The sequence below is a fragment of the Cebus imitator genome, unplaced genomic scaffold (assembly GCF_001604975.1).
Source record: "Cebus imitator isolate Cc_AM_T3 unplaced genomic scaffold, Cebus_imitator-1.0 Scaffold15, whole genome shotgun sequence".
Taxonomy (NCBI): domain Eukaryota; kingdom Metazoa; phylum Chordata; class Mammalia; order Primates; family Cebidae; genus Cebus; species Cebus imitator.
In genome coordinates this window covers 11,828,389-11,850,386 of record NW_016107330.1, presented here as the reverse complement: position 1 = coordinate 11,850,386, position 21,998 = coordinate 11,828,389, and the positions used below count along the sequence as shown (strand labels likewise).

General features: G+C 55.4%; 1 protein-coding gene across 16 annotated transcripts in view; it reads left to right on the top strand.

The window, feature by feature from the left end:
• LOC108288085 (RAP1 GTPase activating protein) overlaps nucleotides 1-21,998 on the top strand; it is a 74,181-nt gene that overhangs the window by 1,580 nt on the left and 50,603 nt on the right. For 8 of the 16 annotated variants that reach the window (XR_001818590.2, XM_037730708.1, XM_037730697.1 and 5 more), the window contains exons 1-2: nucleotides 15,446-15,559; nucleotides 17,593-17,628. Coding sequence is in view for 7 of the 16 variants with exons in the window: in XM_037730708.1 (XP_037586636.1) it covers nucleotides 15,516-15,559; nucleotides 17,593-17,628 (80 nt within the window). In the remaining 9 variants the exon portion in view is untranslated. Of the gene's footprint in view, nucleotides 1-15,439; nucleotides 15,560-17,592; nucleotides 17,629-21,998 lie in introns of those variants that run through there. The other 8 variants (XR_005196588.1, XR_001818585.2, XR_005196587.1 and 5 more) reach the window with 5 other exon arrangements.

Here is a 21,998-nt window from a genome sequence, read left to right as displayed (position 1 = left end):
CCTCCGTTACACAGATGAGGAAACTGAGGCTCAGAGAGGCTAAATGAACTGCTTGAGGTCACCTAGTCACCTTCAGCCAGGTCTAGAGCTGTGGTTCTCTGACTCTTGATCGGAGCGGATCTCCACAGCGGTGGGGTGGAGGAAGAGTGAACTCCATAGTGGAGTGGTCCATGCAGACCTTCCCCCCTTCGCTGCCAGGAGGGGAGGGTGCCTGTGGCTGGAAGCTGGGTCAGGTTGAAGAGAGGGTTCAGAGTCCTAGGCTCGCCTTGTGGCCCCTCCCATGGAGGGAGGGTCGTCCCATGGAGCACCATGATGCGGCTCCCACTCTGGGACCTTCCCAGCTTCCTTGGGCAAAGCCCTCTCCTCTTCTCTTCTTCCCAAGGTGCCTGTCTGGCAGGGGGTCTCAGGAGGCCTTTCTCCTGGCTGTAACCACCCTCCACCCTTAGGAGACAAGAAGGATTCTTCCTTTGGCCTCTTGGAGGGCAGCAGAGCCTCTTTGGCGTGTTGGAGAGAGGGGTCTCTGCCACCCAGGCCCCAGGCTCTCACAGCAGGGTCTCCACCTCCCTCTCACCTGGCCCTACCCCTGCCTTTCTGTGAAGTTCTGGGGCCAAGGGGCCCTTTGAGGACTCCTGGGGCAGGTCTGTCTTCTGGACCGCCCGTCTGTCTGCAGAGGCCTTTGTCCTGGTTGTCAGAGGCTGCTGAGCAGCTGCACGTGCTGTGCAAACAACCGAGACCTGAGCACGGCCAGACACAAATGCAAATACAGTTTGACTGACAAATACCCCGAGACCCAGACACAGGAACACACAGGCACACCCAGGCCAAGACCCCTGCCCTTGACTCTGCCTGACACCCAAACACTGAGAGACACACCATCCAGATGCTAGCACATGTGTACACACAGAGAGACGGAGGTTGTCAGCAAGGAGAAGAGCCTCTTCAGAAGCCCTTGTCCGCTGTTGTCTGCCTCCATTATCTCCTCCAGGGTGCACACATGGTACATGCGCATGCAGGAAGAACACAAGGAAGCCCTACGCCCTTAAAAATGAACCTGGCAGACATGCACACGCACCCACCCACACCCGGGCCATCATGGGTGCACACACGCATGCATGACATCAGCTTCCTGCGTGTGGGATGTGAACGCTTCATCACCCAGCGGGGGGTGGGGGGGAGTGGAGGCCCCCGACCATCCCCAGCAGTCTCCCCTTCCTCCCTCTTTTCTGATTCATGTGAACCCAGCGTGGCTGACCCTAAGAATCCGGGGAAACTGCCTAGCACTTCCCTCTCAGTGGACCCTCCTCTCCTGCCTCCCCTCCGTGCACACACCTACCTGGATGTCAGGGGAGCCTCTCCCCAGGCTGCTCCTTGGCTGCCCCTGAAGGTGCTGTCCTGCAGGTCCTTCCCAAGACAGGACAGGCCCCAGCTCAGGCTCCAAGCAGCTCTGAGGTTCCCTTTCCTTTCCATTTTTGCTAGAGGCATTGCCAGGCCCCAGTTTCTGCTATGTCCTCCAAGCAAGGCTGGGGGCCAGCTGGTGTGAAGGAAGGGGAGTCCTCAGCACTCTCTGCTCACCTCCTGGCATGGCAGGACCTCTGCCAGGCTTGCCCTGGCACCCTCTGCCTCTGAGAGACTGGCATGGTGGAGAGGTGCTTCTGTGGGCTTAGGTGTGGCCTCTGGGGCAGACATGCTAGATGGCAGGCAGTGAGGGGCTCCCAGCTCCACCACGCTTCCTCAGCACTCACGCCAAGCCTGCCAGAGTGCTGATTCCCTGTCCAAGGCTGGCCCTGCCTCTTGCTGGCTGTGTGGCCCGGACAAGTCATTTTCCCTCTCTGGGCCCAGCTCCAGCTCTGGGAGGCAGCTCAGCCTGGCTGTGGGATGAGGGAAGTCAGAGGTGTGTGGTGGCAGCCCTGTGCCAATAAGGAAAGGAAGTTTGACTCTGGTGGCAGTGTGGGCACCTGGGGCCCAGGCTGAGGACTTCCTGCAGAGTGCAGCCTCTGGATCCACACTAGGGCCAAGCAGGGGTCACCAGACTTGGGGCTTCCTGGGGCAGCCACCCTGAGGTCAGCCTAGGAAGAGGGGGGCCCAAGGGCAGGGGGCTGCAGCTACCGTTCACATTTGTGGACATTTTATGCCTCAAAATGTGCTCTATATTTAGGGCTAAAGACTGGCACTGTCAGGCAGGTGATGACTCAAAGAGGAAGAAGGAAAAAGAGGCAGAGGGGTGCTGGTGGGGAGACACCCCAAAACAGAAAGGTCCCACTGGGATTCCAGCCTTTCCTACTGGAAGAAAGGAAACAAAACGTGATACTCCTGCTTTGCACTGGCACAATGGGAGCGACCTCATCTGCCTACTCACTAAGCATTTAATGAGCATGTAGTGGATCCTGGGGACCGTGACAGGCACTGGGACACAGAGACGAGCTGGTCCTGCGGTCCCTGCCACAGCCCAGTGCCACGTCTCAGATGAGGAGGTGAGGCTCAAAGAGAGAAGGTGACTTGCCCAACCGAGGCCACCCTCCCTTGGGCTCCCATTTGGAGGAAGCAGACCCGAGTTCAAATTCTGCCACTGCCACTGAGCAGTCATACAACTTGGGGCGAGTTCCTCTCTCCCTCTGAGTCTGTTTCTTGATCTAGGAAGTGCCTGCCTGATAGGTATGTTTTAAGGAATAAGAAGGCGAATGTAAGCAAACACTGAGGGCAGTGCCCAGCTTATCCTGGGCATTCTGCTGGGTCTAAAAGGACACAGATTAGGAGTCCTCAGGATGCCAAGTCCAGTCTCTGCTGTGTGACTTTGAACAAGTCACCTGCCTTCTCTGTGCCTCATTCTCCTTAGAACAGGATGACAAGCTTTTATTTGCCCACCTCCCTGGGGATGTTGTTTGTGGGGCCAGACATACTGGCTGGGAGCTGCTTTGAAAAATGTAAAGCTGCACTCGGAGAAACCTACAGAGACACACTGAAGGAAAAGCAAACACCAGACAAATCTGGAGAAAAATCTTTTTTAAAAATATCAAATATTTCTCTACAGCCAGAAAAAAAAATAAGCCTTTTTCTTTAGTGTTTTGAGGGTCTGAGAATTTTTTCCATAACTTCACATTTCCAAGGTAGTTGGCATGGCTGCCATCAGGTGAGTTGAGCAAGTTTCCGCTTTGAGGAGGCCTTGCCTGGCACATAGTAAGTGTTCAGTAAATGATGATGCCTCTAGGGATAGGATTACAAGTTGCACAGCAAGAGGAGGAGCGGCGGCAGCGTGGAGGCGTGGCCAGCTACAGCGTGGGCAAGGGCGGGAGGTGGTCATGTGGACACTGGGTTGGCTTCATGGGAGGCGTGTGTAGGGACAAATCAGCCTTGAATGGCAGGCTGAGGAGTTTGCATTTCCCCAAAAGCCAATGGGGCATACAAGGGAGGGGCAGGCTGAACCCACCAGCCTGGAATGAGGAACCACCTGGCACAGTTCTCTGCCCTGCCACTGCTGTGTCAGGATGACCCCTCGCCTGTTTCCCTGAACTCATTTTCTCCCAGTGTGCAAAGGAGAGGATTCCAGCCCGTTCCATCCCAGGGGCAGGCAAGAGGACCAAGGTACCAAGTCACCCAGGAACTAGGTTGCTATGAGCCGGGGAGCGGGGGTCTGTCGTTTGTATGGGAAGTCAGGAGCCTGTATTCTCCCTCTGGCCCCACCCCACTGGCTGGGTGAGATCAGATAAGCCGCCCAGCCTCTTTGAGCCTCCCTTTCCATCTGTGGAATGGGAGCATGTGGTTTCTGTCTACAGTACAGCTCCCATGAGTTGAAGCTGGTGACTGTTGTGTGACCCTCAAGTGTGTTGTGTCTCTGGGGGAACTGCAGTCTTTCCTGAAACTACAGTACCTAACCCTCAGGCTCCCCTGAGACTGGATCTGCTGGCAAGGCTGGGGTGGGGAAGCAATGGATGAGGATCAGACCCTGAGCCACCTCAGAGGCTGTGACCTTCTCAAGGCCACAGGGGCCATGTGTGTGCCGCAGCCAGGCTGTGGGGGCAGCAGAGGGAAGGTGGAGGTGGGGCAGAGGTGTCCAGCCTTCTGCTTGGCTCCTGAACTCTTGAGCCCCAATTCTGCAGGGAAAGCCACCCCAGTACCCCACTCAGAGGACAGCCCTCTGCGAGGCCCTACTCCTTGAATTAGGGCTCCAGGGGTAGCATGGAGGTGGCTGGTGGAGGATGACCTTGGGAACTTCTTGCCTGCAGGCTCAGTGGCAGAACTGCCAGGGCAGCCCTGATTCTTCTTGCTCAAAAGTTGGCAGTGTCAGGGACCCTCAAGGGGCTGCCACCATCACCAGCCTCTTGTGTCTTCTCCTATCTTGGAGGTCCAGAGTGAGGCCACCCATCCCCTAGCAGACTGCGGTAGGCACCGTGCCCACCTGGGCAGCAGGGTCACGATGCCATGGGGTTGAAGGCTCTAGCTTTGCTTCACTCACCGCTTGCCTTTCACTTGAGGTGTGGTAGCTTTGCCAGGGATAGAGGTGCCTTTATAGCCCCTCTCCCAGGGCTCCCTGCCTCTAGAAACAGGGCTGGGCAGAGCCCCTGGGGCAAAGACCTCATCTGTCTGGGTCTCCAGGCCCACAGCCCTCCCTGGTTGGAGAGGTGTGGGCTCTGTAGTCCTCCGAAGCGTAGGGAAGCCTGGGACCTGCCCCCTGCCTTTGCCCTAACCCTGCACCACTGGGTCTACCCCGTGGCAGTCAAGGTGGGAACTGGGCAGCTAGCTCAGGAATTCTTGGAAGATTCTGGTTGGAGGGAGACAGAATGGGCCTGAGCAATACAATGCAGGTGGGGGCATTCATTGAGCACTTGCTGGGCCTTATGCTAAGCACTTTTCATGGATCTAGCTCATTTAATCCTCAGAGCAGCCGTTCTTAGCAATCCTCAAAGGCTCAGAGAGGTTAAACAGCCTGCCCAGGTCACCCAGCTGGTGAGTGGCTGGGGCTGAGATTTGAATTGAGGGTTGTGTGACTACTTTTAGCCATTTCTGTGTACTGCATGCAGAAGGAAAGGGAGTTGGAGAGGGCACCATCAGAGTCTGTGCTCTGGGTAATGGGAGCAATTCTGGGCCGGGGCAGGGGTGGGGCTCAGACTCAGAGGCTCACACCTACAGGACTTGGCCCTGAAGCTTCCAGCTTCCCCTCCCCATGGCCTATTCCTGGGGCCCAGTGCCCCAGACTGGCCTGTGGGAAAGGATGAATGGGAATGATTTTTCAGGGGTTCCCATGGACATGCAATCCCGCAGACCCTGACTTCTGGCTCCCTACGTCTGTGTAAATTCCCAGCTCGGAAACCCAAGAAATCCTCAGCTTCAGAGCTGGGAAGGAGCCCGTGGAGATCAGCTGGTCCAACCCCTTCGTTTTACAGATAGTAATTATCATGATTACGCCTGATGGGAGCAATTCACAAAGGACTTTCACATCTGGGTTGCTGCTGGGTATGCCGGAGCCCTTGAGGCCAGCAAGACTCGTCCCCATTTTGTGGGTGAGGAAACTAAGGTTCATAGAGGCAAAGAGATGGACCTTGGGGCACACAGTTGACCTTGGTACAGGTCTTTTCCTTCTGAGACCTAGAGCCTATGTGACGTGGCTTTGGGGCTGCACTCTGCATTGGAGTGGGGCTGGTCCTGAGAGGTCTGAGTGGGACCAGGGCAGGTATCAGATGAGGTTCTGAGACTCCCAGTGATGCCTGCCTACCTCCCTGTCATGGGAACACCACCCCCTTCAGTGGCATGGTCTGGAAGAGAAAGACAGATGGGCAGAGCTGTTCCCAAGACTTCCCTGCCCGCCATGCCAATAGGGGCTATGCTGCCCCAGGAAATCAGTTGAGAAGGGCCCTTGAAGAGGCCTCATTATTCAGAGAAGGAAATGAGGGACCTGCCCACAGGTCCCTGAGGCTTTGAGAGGTTATGAAAATGGCCCAAAGTCACAAGCCAGGAAGTGGCAGAGCAGGGATTTCAGCAGAGGTCTATCTGATTCCAAGCCCATGCTGATGCCAGGCCTTATATATATATTATGATCGGACTCGAAAGTTGACTTTCTGTTTCTTTTTGTTCATAGTCAATGTGGGACATCATTCATTCATTGAACATTTATGGAGTGCTCACTAAAACAAGGAGATCATAGAGCTGATCAGGGTTGAGGGTCAGAGATTAGGTAATGAGGCAGGGAGTCTCAGACACTGCTAAGCTCTCTGCCTCCACCAAGGATGGCTGCCTCTCCCTCCTCCTTTTTTTTTTTTTCTTCTGGAGATGGAGTCTTGCTCTGTTGCCCAGACTGGAGTGCAGTGGCACAGTCTCAGCTTGCTGCAGTCTGGCCTCCTGGGTTAAAGCAATTCTCTTGCCTCAGCCCCCTGAGTAGCCAGGGCCACAGACACGCACCACCACGCCCAGCTAATTTTTGTATTTTCCATAGAAATGGGGTTTCGCCATGTTGGCCAGGCTGTTCTCAAACTGCTGACCTCAGGTGATCTACCTGCCTCAGTCACTCAAAGTGCTGCGATTACAAGCATGACAGACTACATTTTCAGCCTTTTTCTCTGCTCCTCCTGCCCACCTGATTTACCCTTGGGGTAAATGAGGGCATGACTCAGCTGGGGCTCCTGGGGTTTGTATATCCCAAAGAAGATCCTAATGGCAACAGTGTTAACACCCACCACTGTGCAAGCCGTTCATAAACACAAGGCATCATGCCAAGGTGTCTGTGCATCACCTTGTTTAACATGCCATCACCTTGTGAGCTAAGAGCTAGTGTCATCTCCATTTTCCAGACATGGAAACTAAGGCTGATAGTCACAATTCAAGACTGAGTTGGGGCGGGGTGCAGTGGCTCTTGTCTTAATTGCAGCCCTTCGGGAGGCCAAGGCAGGAGGATCACTTGAGGTTGGGAGCTCTAGACCACCCTGGCCAATATGGTGAAACTCCATCTCTATTAAAAATACAAAAATCAGCTGGGTATGGTGACGGGCACCTGTAATCCTGGCTACTTGGGAGGCTGAGGCAGGAGAATTGCTTGAACCCCGGAGGCAGAGGCTGCAGTGAGCCGAGATCATGTCATTGCATTCCAGCCTGGGCAACAGACAGAGGCTCCATCTCAAACAAACAAACAAACAAACAACAACAAAAAGCTGAGTTGGAACCCATTCTGTCTAAGCTCTTGAGCCATGCCCTTCCTCACTGGCTCACTCTACCCTGCTGTGTGTCCAGGCTGTGCAGTATGCATTTAGAACCCTGGTTCCTGGAAGGCAGGGCTTGAGCCAAGCAACAGGTTTATTAAGCACCTACTGTGTGTCTTTGGGAGGTGCTTTGTGAGGCTAAAGCTTGTAAGGATGGGGAGATCGGGTTCGTCTGTGAGAGATCTTGAGGCTCCATGCCCCCATTCTAGCCCAGGAGGCATTGAAGCCCCTGAGATGGCAGGACAGAGTAGCCAGGGCAGGACAGCATGTACTGTTGGAAGGACTTTCTTCCTGGCAGGAGCGTCCCTCACAGTGACTCAGAGCAGTGTGAAGGCCTCAGAGAGGTTTTGTAGCCGTATCTGCATCCACCCATCCTTAGGCAAGCCACTCAGCCTCTGAGATCTCAGCTTTCTGGTCTGTGAAATGGGGGAGATGATTGTACCTAATTTACAGGGTGGGCATAAAGACTGGATGAAAGTGCTTGGTACAAGACCTTGGGAACTAGAAGGGGCTGTGTCATTGAGTCACAGTGCAGGGGTGATGGGGACTGAGGTCCTGGGGAGCTCGGAAGAGCTGGACCTGCTCTGTTTGCACACTTCAGTTTTCCCCGTCAGCCATGGCAGACATGTAATTCTTGCATGATCAGCTTCACGGTGTTGTTGTCAGGATCACAGAGGTCTCGGAACGCGTAGGTGCGTCTCGGCGATCTGCGCACCGAGAGGACGCATCCCGCGGGATGGGGAGGCGAGAGCATAGTGGGCGAGCGCAGGTGCACCGTTGTGAGCTGGAGACGCGCGGCGCCTGACGCCGGGGAGAGGGCGAGGATGGGCGCTGGGGCCACTTCCGTGTAAGGGAGGAGTGAGGAAGTGCGGAGGGCGGCGAGCGCGCGGCAGGTGACTCAGGGCGCTGTCCGAGCGGCTCCGGATCCACACCCTTCTCGGAGAGGCACCCGGGGCGCTGTCCCTGGTCCTGGAGCCCAGCCTGCCCTCTCCTGCAGTTCTCGTTATAACCACTTAGGGGCGCCCGAGACCGCGGCGGACTCCCGGACCCATTAGAGAACAAGTTTTAAAACGCGTCGTCTCATGCCAGTAATCCCACTACTTTGGGAGGCCGAGGCGGGTGGATCACGAGGTCAGGAGAGCGAGACCAGCCTGGCTAACATGGTGAAACCCTGTCTCTACTAAAAATCCAAAAATTAGCCGGGCGTGGTGTTGGGCGCCTGTAATTCCAGTTGCTTGGGAGGCTGAGGCAGGAAAATTGCTTGAACCCGGGAAGCGGAGGTTGCAGTGAGCCGAGATCGTGCCATTGCACTCCAGCCTGGGCAACAAGAGTGAAACTCAGACTCAAAAAAAAAAAAAAAGTATTCATTTTTCTATCATGATATTCCTAGGTAATACCTAGACACCTGACTTCAAAAACCAACTATATACTGGCATAAGAGATGAAAAAGACCCTCCACCTCCCTACATGAATGCTCTGGCATGACCACACCACAACAGCTAATTAAGTAACCAGCCTTGGGCACCTATTTATTAATATGTAAACTTAGGTTTAAATTTTTTTAAAGTTATTTTAATATAGATGTAGTCTTGCTTTTTTTTATTTTTTATTTTTTGAAATGGAGTTTCACTCTTGTTCCCCAGGTTGGAGTGCAATGGTGCAATCTTGGGTCACTGCAACCTCCGCCTCCCGGGTTCAAGCGATTCTCCTGCCTCAGCCTCCTGAGTAGCTGGGATTACAGGCATGTGCCACCACGCCTGGCTAATTTTATATTTTTAGTAGAGACAGGGTTTCTCCATTTTGGTCAGGCTGGTCTCAAACTCCCAACCTCAGGTGATCCACCCACCTCGGCCTCCCAAAGTGCTGGGATTACAGATGTGAGCCACCACGCCTGATCTACCCTTAGATTTTTTGTCTTTTGTTTTTGTATTGAGACAGTCTCACTCTGTCACCCAGGCTAGAGTGTAGTGGCACCATTTCAGCTCACTGCAACCTCTGCCTCCCAGGTTCAAGCAATTCTCCTGTCTCAGCCTCCTGAGTAGCTTGGACTACAGGCGCACACCACCACACCCAGCTAATTTTTGTATTTTTAGTAGAGATGGGGTTTCACCATATTGGTGAGGCTGGTCTCAAACTCCTGACCTCAGGTAATATACCCATCTCGGCCTCCCAAACTGATGAGATTACAGGTGTGAGCCAGGAGACCAGCCTACCCTTAGATTTAAGACCAGGAAATCCCGTCGTTGTACCTGACCTCTAGTTCAGAATGACTTCAGTAGTTACACCTCTGAAAAATTTATTATGGATTAAAGCCACACCAAAAAATACTCATTTATAAGCCAGAGTTAGGTTCTAGGATGGGTTACATGGGCTTTTTACCCACTTGAATACCTAGGAGGATATTTGATGAACAACAAGTCTGGAGTAGGACTCTCGCCAGGGTAGCTTTCCTGTCCCCTGCCCACTGAATGACAGTGGTGACCCCATCCATCATTTCTGGGGACCAAAACCACCCTGGTGCCCTCTCAGGGGTAGAACCACCCTTGTTGAGAGCCACTGCCTCAGTGAGGACCTTGTTGGGGTGGAGAAGGTCTCTCAGAGTCCCAGACTGCCACTCTCATGGGAGAGTGGCATCATAAGGAACTGGTGAGAAACCCTCTCCACCCATTATAGATGAACCAGCAGAGGCAAGAAGTGGGAAGTCACCTGTGATAAGAAACGGTGGGTTGCCAGCAGAGCTGGAGCCACATGCAGGTCCCTCTAGGTCAGGGCTCCGTCAGCCCAGCTTCCTGAGGGGAGCTCTGGGCATCAGGCAGTTTCTCTCCCAGCTTTGTCAAACTGTCCCTGAAAATGGGCTGGGAGGGCCACACTCTTCACAGGGGAGGTAGGAGAGGGAGGCCGGCTGGCTGGACCAAGCCTATAATACAGGAGAGGAGTCTTGGCTTCCACTGTGCAAGCCTTGGAGATGTAGCAATTGCACATTTCTCTGACCCCCTAAGAGCCATTCTGTCTCCTACCTTTATTTCTTCCCAGTAGTTGGCTGGATGCTAACTACATGTGTATATATGAGGTGTGTACACATCTGTCTGTGTATACTGTATGAACACAATGTGATTTGAGTAAGGGTGTGTGGGCCTGAGATCCCTGTGCCTGTATTTGCCATCATTAGTGGGTGCTCGCATGCATGTACAAACCCAGCGGAGTCAGTAGGCGAGTGAGCACTGACCAGGGACCTGTGGGTGGGAGCCTGAGTTGACCTTTGCATGTGCATGTGCTTGTGGATTTGCAGCGTAGGGGCTGATGTTCATGTGAGCGTGTCTGCATGTACTTGCTCTTGGTGCGATCTCTGTGGACATGAGTTAAATGTCTTTTTCCATGTGCATGGCACAGTACTAAGCAAGTGCATGTGTGACCTGGGAAAGTTTGTATGCAAGTGTGCACACAGGTCTACCGGAGACCTTGTCTGTCTTGTTCAGACTCTGTCACCAGTGTCTGAACAGTGTCAGCCCCACAGTGGGTGCCCAATATACATTTATTGAATGACTGGGGAAGGAATGGAAGAATGTGCACCTGGGTGCTATCCCAGGGCCCTTCAAGGCACGTGATCTGCATGGAGACGAGAGAGACACATCCTCAGGGTACAGCCTGAGTGGGGTCAGGTACTCTGGCCAGGCCAGATCTTCCTGGTCCCTGATGGGGTCCCTTTGAGTAGGCAGGGGTCTCAGAAACCCATTCAATAGAGCAGGAGTCTCAGAGCCAGGGCAGAGGCTGGCTCAGTAACCTCACTGGCCAGCTGCCTAGGGAAGGGCTGTGAGCCAAGTCCTACCCACTGTTCCCTCCCTTCTCAGGGGCTAGGGAAACCCCAGGAGACTCTTTTTCCAGAAGCTTCCTGGGACTGAGTGGGTGTGGCTTGGAAAGGCCATGGGCAAAGGATACTGATACTTCCATAGCTAGCAGAATTCTCTCAAGGCAAATCTATCTTTCCATTGTTAGGTCTTTAACCCAGCAAAGTGAGAGTAGGGGTTTAACAGATGAACAAACTGAGACCCAGAGAGAAAAACTGATTAATGCAAAGCCACACAGGAGGCTGCCTGGGCCAGGGCAGGAAGCCCAGGAACGCCTCCTCTCCTGCCCAAGAGGCCCGGGGCAGATATCCTGAATGAGGATGACTGGGGGAGGGGAGGAGGCTGTTGGGGACTCTGGCACGAGTTGGCCCCACCAGTTCCACCTACAGCACAGGCCTGAGATCTTCCCCGGGGCCTGCTCCTCCCTCTCTGCCCTTGTATTTCCCTGAAAAGGGGAAGCTGGAGGTAGGTGAGTAGAGCACCCAGAGTTTGACGACAGGTAAACTTGTAAAGGGAGCCCTGCAACCCTCCACCCTGCGGTCTTCTCTCTTCCTCTGCAGTCTGGCAGCTTGGGTACAAATCTAGGAGGCCCAGAGGGGAGGCTTCCTCCCAGAGGGAGGGCCTGGACCCTAGAAAGCAGCCTGGCACTGTTTTCTAGGTAAGAGGCTGGAGGCCAAGGAAGAAGGGGGCTCAACCTCCTTCAAAGATGGCAGTGACTTCCCAGTGCCAGTCAGCAAGCACCCCGACTGTGGGCCAGTGAGGCCAGTGTCACAGGATGTTTACTAATGTGTTTGATGTCACACAGCTAGGAAGCATCAGAGTCTGGTCCAGCCCTGGTCCCTGTCACACTGCATCTGTGTGTGTGTGTGTGTGTGTGTGTGTGTGTGTGTGTGTGTGTCAGTCCTGGAGGCCATTCCACATGCTCACACACAGATCTCTCCCATAGCTGCATGGTACTGCAAGGCATACATGGACCATATTTCTCAAATTTCCTCTGGTGGCCATTTATTGAGTCTTTCTCTGTCTCCCAGGCTGGAGTGTAGGGGCACTCTGCACTCACTGCAACCTCTGCCTCCTGAGTAGATGGGACTACCGGCGCCCACCACCATGCCTGGCTGATTTTTGTATTTTAGTAGACACAGGGCTTCACCATGTTGGCCAGGCTGGTCTCAAACTCCTGACCTCAAGTGATCCACACGACTCAGCCTCCCAGAGTGCTGGGATTACAGGTGTGAGTCACCATGCCTGACCTTTCTTTTTCTTTTCTTTTTGGACAGGATCTCTATCTGCTCGGTCACCCAGGCTGGAGTGCAGTGGTATAATCAGGGCTTACTGCAGCCTCAACCTACCAGGCTTGAGCAATCCTCCCACCTCAGCCTCTTTGGTCACTGGGACTGTATCTGTGCACCATCACACCTAGCTAATTTTTAGACTTTCTGTAGAGATGAGGTCTCACTATGTTGCCTAGGCTGGTCTCTACTCCTGGTCTCAAGTGATCCTCCCTATTCAGTCTCCTAAAGTGCTGGGATTACAGATGTGAACCACCATGCTCAGCCAGCAAATGTTTTATTTAACAAACAGGTTGAGTGGCAAATACTCAACTATTCTCGATGCTTTATCATTAATAACTTATTTCATCCTTGGCAAAACTCTTTGACGTAGGTACTGTTATTTTCATTACCAACCCCATTTTGCAGATGAATAAACTGAGGCACAGAAAGCTTAAGTAACTTGCCCAAGGTCACACAGGTGACAAGTGGGAGAGCTGAGATTTTAGCCTTCAAGGGTGAAGATATAAGCACATGTTTTAATGTCCCATGTCCTTGCCTTTTGTCTACAGGTTCACATGCGATGACGCAAAGGGTAAATTCTTGGAGGTGGTCTTGCAGGTTAACAAGGTGCATTTAAATTCAGCTGTCACAAGGGACCAGGAGCTGATCAGGGAATGTCCTGCTGCAACCCTGGCCAAGTGAACGTGAGCCCCACTAACCACTGCCACTCCTACCCCCACCCGCATCCCTTGCCAATGAGGCAGCTGCAGCTGGTCTGAGCAGAGAGGCCGGAGCCCACACTGGGCTCTTTGTCTTCAGTGGGAACCCTGCAGCCCCCACGGCCCCTCTCAAGGGCTCACTGTCCCAGTACCAGCAGGGCCTCCCAGGGGCCAGGCCCGGCTGGGAAACTTGGCACGATGGCGGCCCCTTGACTACTCTGCCAACTGGGCATACAGAACCACTCAGGAATCATTCCCACTGAAAAGAGTGGCGAGGTGTAGGTCCATGTCTAAGGGGGTGCAGCAGCCCAGATGTGGCTGGAATCCAGGCCCCAGCCCAGGCCCGGGCACAATCCCACAGCCCAGGCCTAGCTCTTCAGTCCTCTACCTCACTGCCTCCCACCTCTGAGAGCCCCTGCTGCTGCTGCCTCTACTTAGAAAGGAAGAAGGGAGGGAGAAAAGGAGGGAGGTAGGGAGGGAGGGAGGGAGGAAGGAAGGAAGGAAAGGAGGGAGGCTGGGAGGGAGGGAGGGAGGAAGGAAGGAGGGAAAGAAGGAAGGGAGGGAGGGAGGGAGGAAGGGAAGGAGGGAGGAAGGAAAGAGGAAAGGAAGGAAGGAGGGAAGGAGTGAAGGAAGGAGGGAAGGAAGGAGGGAGGGAAGGAAGGAGGGAAGGAAGGAAGGAGGGAAGGAAGGAAGGGAAGGAAGGAAGGAGGGAAGGAAGGAGGGAAGGAAGAAAGGAGGGAAGGAAGGAAGGAGGGAAGGAAGGAAGGAAGGAGGGAAGGAAGGAGGGAAGTCAGTTCCTCCCTTCTCAGGCAAATCTTGGTGCTCCCAGGACCCACCCCTCAGGAGCCCTCCCAGGCTGCTCCCCACACTGCCCTGGCATGATTCCTCCCCCCAGGAATCTGCAGCCTTGGTCAGAGCAGAAGGGGCCCAGCCTAGGCTCCAGAGCACCTTGCAAGGGGGAGCCAGACCCTCCCCTGAGGGCTGAAAACCAAGGGACATAGTCCTGGGAGTGAGGAAATATTTGCCCTTCCCAGGCTTTGAACCCTACAAGGGACTGTTGATGACTCCTGCACCTCCCAGAATGTGCAGAGAAAAGGTCGTGAGTGGGAGCCGAGTGGCGGCTGAGGGCAGATTCCCAAGAGAGAAGTAATTGGTGTGAGCTAGGATCTCAATTTCTTCATGTCTGAAGTGGGGAAACTGCAGGGCCACCTACCCTGCTTAGGTGAGACAAACTGCGGGGACCGATACCCAGACTCGTCGTTTCCCAGGGATGCTGGAGCTCCTCAAGCCCAGGCCCGGGTCCCAGGTGGAACAGCTCCCGAAAGGCTTCTGAAGAATCCCTGCCGCCCTGTCCTTGTGCCCTTGGTCATCCTTCCTCCCTTATCCCGGCTACATCTGTGCCTGCAGTTTGCTTAAACAGAAAATCCCATAGAAAACCTCGAGACTGTGGGGGCCTCCTTGGCTGCAGGGTCTGGGGGAATGATCTCACCTTCTACTGGGGGGGAGAGTGGGTGTTGGGATGGAGGGCAGTGTGCCCTGGGGTCGGGGCTAGTGACCCGGTGTCTGGGGGTACATCTCCACTTGGGTAGAGAAACAGCTTACTGTGGGGAAGAGCACTGGACTGTGAACTCTGGGCAAGCTGGGTACAGAAGAGGGACTTGGAGTGTTTAAGTGAACGAGAGAACCTGCTGCAGAACTCAGAGCCCAGTTCCCTCTAAAGGCTGGGACCTGGGCTGCAGGAGTTTCCAAGAGTGGGGAGTGGGGCATCTCCACCCCTCCCCTTTGCTCCCCCTCCTCACTAGGGCAAAAGGTAGCGGGGTTCCTGGGAGAAGGGGAGACAGGTCGGCAAGGAGCGGCTATTGGAGACTGTTCTTCCTTCACCGGTTCGGTCGTGGGAAGGGCTGAACGCCTGTCCCCGCTGCAGAATTCCTGTAGCCGGCATTTATTAAGCGTCTGCTGTGCGCCAGGGCCTGGGCCCAGTGCTTTACGTGCATGAATCCCACTTTACGGATGAGAAATTCGAGGGACAGGGAGGGGTGGGACATGCCCGCTGTGCAGACCCAGGCTTCCGAGGTCTCGGCCCGGCCGGGAGGGAGCACCCAGCTCGTGATGCTGGGGACTGATGCGCCGAGGAGCGCAGCGGCTCGAGGGGGCGGGAGGAGGGCCTCCCCCAGCAGAGGGTCTGCGGCCCCGACGGGGCGCGGCGGCGGCGGGGGAGGAAGGGGGTGGGGGAGGGGCTGCCCCGAGCCCCGCACCCCACGCCGTGCCGGGCCCGGCTCGGAAAGTCCCGCGAAGCCCCCGCCCGGCCGGCCCAGGGCGGCGCGAACAAGCGGCTCTTTCTGCGCCAGCGGCCCCCGGCAGCTGGACCGCTGCCCGCGGGGGCGCGGACGGACCCGAGCTGGGGCGGGGGCGGGGCGGCCGCGTTGCCAAGGTGACCCGGGCGCGGGAAGGCGGCTCCGGCTCGCGCGGGCCGGGCCGGGCGGCGGCGGCGACACCATGAGCGGCCGGAAGCGCAGCTTCACCTTCGGGGCCTACGGCGGGTAGGGCGCGGGGCGGGGCGGGTCGCGTGCGCGCGTGTGTGCGCGCGTGTGCGTGTGCGCTCGTGGGGGGAGCCTGTGCGGGGCGTGCGCGCGCTCGGGCGGGTGGGTCTGGGCTGTGACTGCTGTGGGGGCTGAGCGTTTGACCTCAATGCGCGCATGGCTGTCGTGTTGCGGCGCCTGAGTGTGTGTGTTTGTGTTTCTGTGTGTGTTCCCATTGCGAGTCCCTGTGCGTGTGTGGGGAGGTGAGCGCGGGATGGACACTGCCGTGTTTGTCTAAGCACACGACAGTGGCGCTTATGTGTGTTACTGGGGCTGCGGGGTTTACTGGGCCTGTGTGTGCGCGTGCATGTGTGCGCGCCTGCTCACATGTGTAGGTATGCGGGAGTGGGGGCAGGCAGGTCGGGGAAGGCTCTGCTGGAGCTCCCACTTTGCCTCTGCAGCTGCTGGGCCCCTCCATGAGGCTCTGGATAAAGGGACTCTAGAAGCCCTTAGCAGGCCCTGCCCACCCTGGGCACCAGTCTGCCCTCCTTCCTGCGTCCTGGCTCTCGGGAACCCCCTCCTCCCTGGGCTACTGGCTGCCTGGGCTTGGAGGCTTGGAGGAACTCAGAGTAGCAGCAGGTTCATCTTGGGGTCCAGGGTTGCAGAGGTGGGATGGGGATTTTTGCCTGTTGCAGAGATTTGGCAAATAGGAGGCAAGATGGGTTACACAGAGTGGGCCCAGAGCGCCTGCCCAGCCAGACAAGTGGATCCGTGACCTTCCCTAGGCCCTGCCTCCCAGCAGTCGGAGAGACCCACAGGACTCACCTTGGGGCGTGGCGCTCTGGGGTTTGTTTGTGGGCATAGTCAGTGCTCTCTGAGCTATGGGGATTGTGTACAAGCTGCCTCCCCCTTGTGGACACTCAACTTCTGAGGGGACCCCAGCAGAGGGGTGGGGTGGGGTGGAGGCCAGAGGTTATCCCTTGATCTGGGGTCTTGCTAGCTGTCAGGTGACAGGAGGAGCCGGGGCTGGGCCCTGAGTTTCCTGGCCAGCCGACACTGAGGGGCAGCTCACAGGCTGGGTCCTGTTCTGTGACCTTGGGCAAGTCCTGGCCTCTTTGGCCTCCCTGTCTGCAGAGTCAGCCTTCCCCATCAGCTGTCCCTGGGAGCCCCCAGCCCTGCCCTCTGGAGGATGCCCCTCACTGGCAGAGTCGGGCTGGGCTCCCTCCTCATCCCTTTCTTGCCTCTGGGCAGGAGGTGAGTTGTTTGTTGTCCCAACAGCTGGACAACAAACTGCAGGGGCCCAACTGTCAGATTAGGGACATGGGAAGGGACAACAAACTCAGCCCCTGCCCCCAGCAGCACCAAGGTGCCCTCAGAGGGCAGTGGGAGAATCGGGGGTAGGGAGCTACTCACACATGCTCCCTGGGGCTGGATCTGGGAGGGCTTGGGGGAAACAAAGTCTGGGGTACCCCTGAAGGTTTTGGGGAGCAGGGTATGTGTGTTGGGGTGAAGGTGGGGGGAAGCTCCACCTAGATCTCCTCCCAGATTCACAGATATTTGCTTCCTGGGTATCCACCAGGACGTGAGTGAATAGTTTCAGGATTGAGACAGGCTACAGGCCTTGGGTCTGATGTTCTTTCTGCCCACCATAAACCATAAACATCCAGCAAACTGTTCGATCCTGCCTGGAAAGGCTCTAAGCTAGCCCCAACCGTACCCCTACATCCTTGCCATGATCCAAACTGCTGTAGTCACTGTCCTACTCCACCTGTCCCCCCACCCCTGCTAACACCCCACAGCCTGCCCCCCTACCCACTACCCCCAGTCCTGCCTCTTTTCCTGGCACCTTAACCCCTATGCCTTCCCATGTCCTTAATCTGACAGTTGGGCCCCTGTAGCCTAAGGGTGACAGTGACTGCATCAGGCATCCTTAGAAACAAGACCTTCTCCAGTCCCTCTGGGAGGGTGGCGCAGTGCAGGTGGGGCTGATGTTTGGGGCCAACCTGACAAGTAGGGGTGTCCCCTCACCTATGGTCCCTCTTGCTGTGTTTCAGGGTGGACAAGTCCTTCACCCCTCGCCGGAGTGTGTGGTGAGTACTGGGGACTCTCAGGAGGGCCTGGGCTGCCTTGGCTGGTCCCTGTAGATACCCCCAATCCATTCCCACCCCTTCGATGCCAGATCTCGCCAACCCTCCAACCATCCTCTCAGGGAAAGGGGGTGGGCAGACTTTCTTACCAGGTCTGTCCCCAGAGTACTTTCTAGAGAGCTTTGGAGGCAGGCAAATCAAGTTTGCATCATCACTCTGCCACTGCCTGTGTGACCTTCAGCAATTCCTTAACCTCTGTGAACCTCAGTTTTCTCATCTTTGAAATGGAAATGAAAATGCCCATTTATAGGATGTAAAGTAAAAAGAACAAAAACAAAACCTGGACCTGGCATATTTCAGGCCTTTGCTAAAATGCTTTCTTCCTTTTGTTCTTCTCTATTTCTTCCTACCTCAGGGTGGTCCCTCACTTGGCTAGGGGTGCCCTTAGCCTTTACCGACCCCAAATCCTCTAGTTACCGTCTCCCACAGCCCTCAGAACCCCCACCTCCCATATTTCCTGTGTCTGGGGCTGCCCTCTCTTTGGAGGAGTAGGGAACGAGGCAGCTGTGTCTGCAGCTTTCCAATACCAAGAGGCAATTGGTAGAAGCGCAGCCTCACCTTGGGATACACCGTGGCACCCTGATGCCCCAGGAGGTGGGTCCTTCCCAGCTTCCCTGACATCAGCATCACATGCGCCTGGATGGCCTCTCCTGCTGCTGCTTCACCTCCAGCAGGAAGCCCCCCGATGGCTCTGGCTGCCACTTTCTGCCCCTGCTCAGGGCTTCCTGGGGTCCGTGGGTCCTGCAGTACCCCCAGCTGCTGGATGACTTCCATCTGGCACCATTGCACCCTGCAGGGCCCTCCTGGGAAGCCAGGCCTGGGGTGGGAGGTACACAGGGTGCCCCGACTGAGCTCCTAGCTTACCTTTCTATTTGCCTTTGATGCCCTCCATGCAACCTCAGGCCACTTCTTCTCCCTTTCTGGGCATCATTTCCTGCAAAATGGTGTGCTATGCTCAGAGCAGGGGCAGACTGAAGGGAGATACAGGCAGAGGTAAGGAAGGTGCCATCCTTTCCTCCAGGGAGTTTAGTAATAACACCACTGACAACTGCCACTTGTTGTCGGGCACCTGCTGTGTACTGGGTACTGCACTGGGTGCCTGACATGTGTTATCTCATGTAACTTTGACTACATCTCAGAGTTAGGGACTATTATCTCTAATTACAGACAAGAACAATGGAGCCCGGAGTGGGAAAACGAGTTGCCCAAGGTCACACAGCAGTTGGGATTCAAACCTTGGTCTTCCAGACTCTGTGCAGAGCCCAGAGCCTCACCTCCTCTGTTCCAGGGCGACCAGGCCACAAGGAGGGTCTGAACGAAGGATGCACTTGAGGGAAGACTCAGAGGGCCACCCAGGAGGCCCACCCTAGGGAGCCCTAAGCCAAAGAGACGAAGGCCCAGGACTGATTGTAACTGGCCAGCTGTGTGACTTTGGGCGAGTCCCATCCCCGCTCTGGGCCTCAGTTGACCCCTCTATCAAGTAAATATCGGCCATTCCCCCAACACACCCCATTACCCACAATGCCTTGCCCGTACCCGCCTAGCTGGGGCCGCTGTCCAAGGTGCTAACCCCTAGGTCCTCCCTTCCCAGCTGCCAAAGCCCGTCGTTTAACTCCATCCCCTGCTTGGCATATGGTTAGCTCTCAGTCGACGGTGGCCATTTTGATCATTAATCATGATCTCCTGGCACTCAAGGCCTGTCTCCACCTCCCTTTCTAGTTTGGGGCTCGCTTCTCCCGTGCCCTGCATTTCTGATCAACAGGAACATGGCCCTAATCAGCTTCACCTCCTCTTTACGTCCCTCTACTTCCATTTCCAGAGGTCCTCGCCACACCTCCAGCCCACCTTTGTCACTATTTGTTGGGTGTTTTCTTTCTTGATCCCCACATCCCCGTTCTTTCTTTAAAACGCCTCTTCTGCTGCTATAGAGCACACGTTCTTGAGTGTTCCTGGGGTAGGGGAAAGAGCACAGACTTCGGAGTCTGACAGGTGTGGACTTGAATCTGCCTCTGCCACATTCTCCTTGTGTGACTCTGGCAGGTCAGTTTCCCTCTCTGGGCCGCACTTGGTGCTCAATATGTGCTTGTGGAATAGGGTGTCTCAGGGAGCTGACTTCAGCTGAGCTGCGTATGTTGACCTACCCCTGCAGTGCATAGCAGGCTCTGAACGCCTTCAAAGCAGAGGTGCTTGAGTCACTTTTTGTTTTTTTGGAGACAGGGTCTCACCCTGTCGCCCAGGCTGGAGGGTAGTTGGCTCACTGCAACCTCCACCTCCTGGGTTCAAATGATTCTCTTGCCTCAGCCTCCTGAGTAGCTGGGACCACAAGTGTGTGCCATTACTCCTGGATAATTATTTTTGTGTTTTTGGTAGAGACAAGGTCTCACCATGTTGACCAGTGTGGTCTCAAACTCCTGAGTTCAAGTGATCTGCCCACCTTGGCCTCCCATTGAGTCACATTTGAGCTCAACTTAGCCTCAGTTTCTCCTGTAAAGGCCAGGCTGTACTTTTCTCCTGTCTCTATCCTCCACATGGTCTTGTGCAACTACCATGCACATAAATGCTTAATGCTTGTGGAATTGAATTGAATGTGTTCAGTGAGGGGAATGAGTAAAACCTTGTCATGAGGCTGGGAAGGCTTCCTGGAGGAGGTGATTTTTATCACCCCTTTACAAAACAGGATTAAGAGGTTAGGGCTTGAATGAAGGGAGCAGTGAGTCCTGGTAGAGGCCAGATGTGATCATGGCTGAGTTCCCCTAGGCATCTCCAGCCCCCTCAGCAGGTTGTCTGAAGTAGAGGAGCTCAGTAGGTGTGCAAATGCAAGAGGAAGGAGGCCCAGTGTGAGAGCTGGGAGGCACTGTTGGGGACAGTGGGTGACTCTGGTTCTGCAGCCCTAAGGGACCGAGATGTCCTAGAATGGGGGCTGGACACCGAGATGGAGCAGTGTCAGCATACAGGAATGGCTAAGTGGACTTGCATAAGGCAGGAGGGTTCTGAAAATACCCCTGGGAAGAGGAGAGTCAACTTTGGCCTTAAAACTGGGAGCCTGGGAGGTGGAGGCAGAACCAGCAAGGATAAAGAGCTGACAGCGTACCAGGCATTATACCCTGGAGGTTTCACTAAATCATAGCATCGGTCCTGCAGTTTGGCCAGTAGTTCCCAGTTTAGAGGTCAAAACCAAGACTGAGAGTGGTGGAGGCTCTGGCTTAGTCACAGCTTGTGAGAGTTGGATTCGAATCCAGCTCTTTCTTCTGCCGAGGAAGGGATTTTGGTCAGAGGTGGTGAAGCTGCAGAAATGGGGAAGGTCTTGGTTATGGGGTAAGGGAGGAGGGAGGAGTGAAGTAGCCCTGAATGCCAGCCAAATGGGAGTCCCTGCTCAGCTCCATGTGTCCTGCTGGGAAGCCCCATCTGTGTGCTGAGATGTTTCCTCCTCACAGAATTGGTGCCAGTCGCTCCCATAAATGGAGCACTTCCTGTATCCCAGGCCCTGGGCCAAGCACTTCCCTGAATCATTTCATTCCATCCTGACACCAGCCTTACAGAATACTGTCTGTCCCTTACTACTGTCCATCCCCGTTTTACAGATGAGGAAACTGAGGCTCAGAGCGAGGAAGTGGTGGCCCAGGGGCATGCAGTCAGTGAGGGGTTGACCAAGACTGACAGCGATGCCACTCTGAGCCCGTGCCTTTAGCCCTTGCTCTCCTGAGTGCTGCTTGTACTGAGTGGTGGGCTGGGGTAGGTGGCCCTGTCCTCAGGTGGCTCCCTGTGGTGATCACTGAGCCGGAGGCCCCGGGACCAGCATGCTGCTGCAGGAAGCACGAGGCTGGCCTCATTAGTGGCTCTGAAATGCCAAGCAGGCACGGCCCGCTGGGCCTCCTCATCTATTATGCATCTGGTGGGCAGGCCCCCAGTGGGCAGCTGGCAGTGCATGGGATGGGGGAGCTAGCAGCTGCTTCCTGAGCCCATAGCCGCGACTATAGCTCTGGGCAGGGATCTCCCAAGGCAAATGCCAAGGCAGCTCCTGCCTCATCCCCTTGGCCCAGCCAGGGTGAGGGGGTTCTACTGGGGGCAGGGGCATGGATGCTGGTCCCCAGCTCATAGCGTGGCTATCCTAGCAGCCACTTCTCTTTATTTTATTTTTATTTTTATTTTTTAAGACAGAGTCTCGGCCGGGCGCGGTGGCTCAAGCCTGTAATCCCAGCACCTTGGGAGGCCGAGGCGGGTGGATCACGAGGTCAAGAGATCGAGACCATCCTGGTCAACACGGTGAAACCCCGTCTCTACTAAAAATACAAAAAATCAGCTGGGCATGGTGG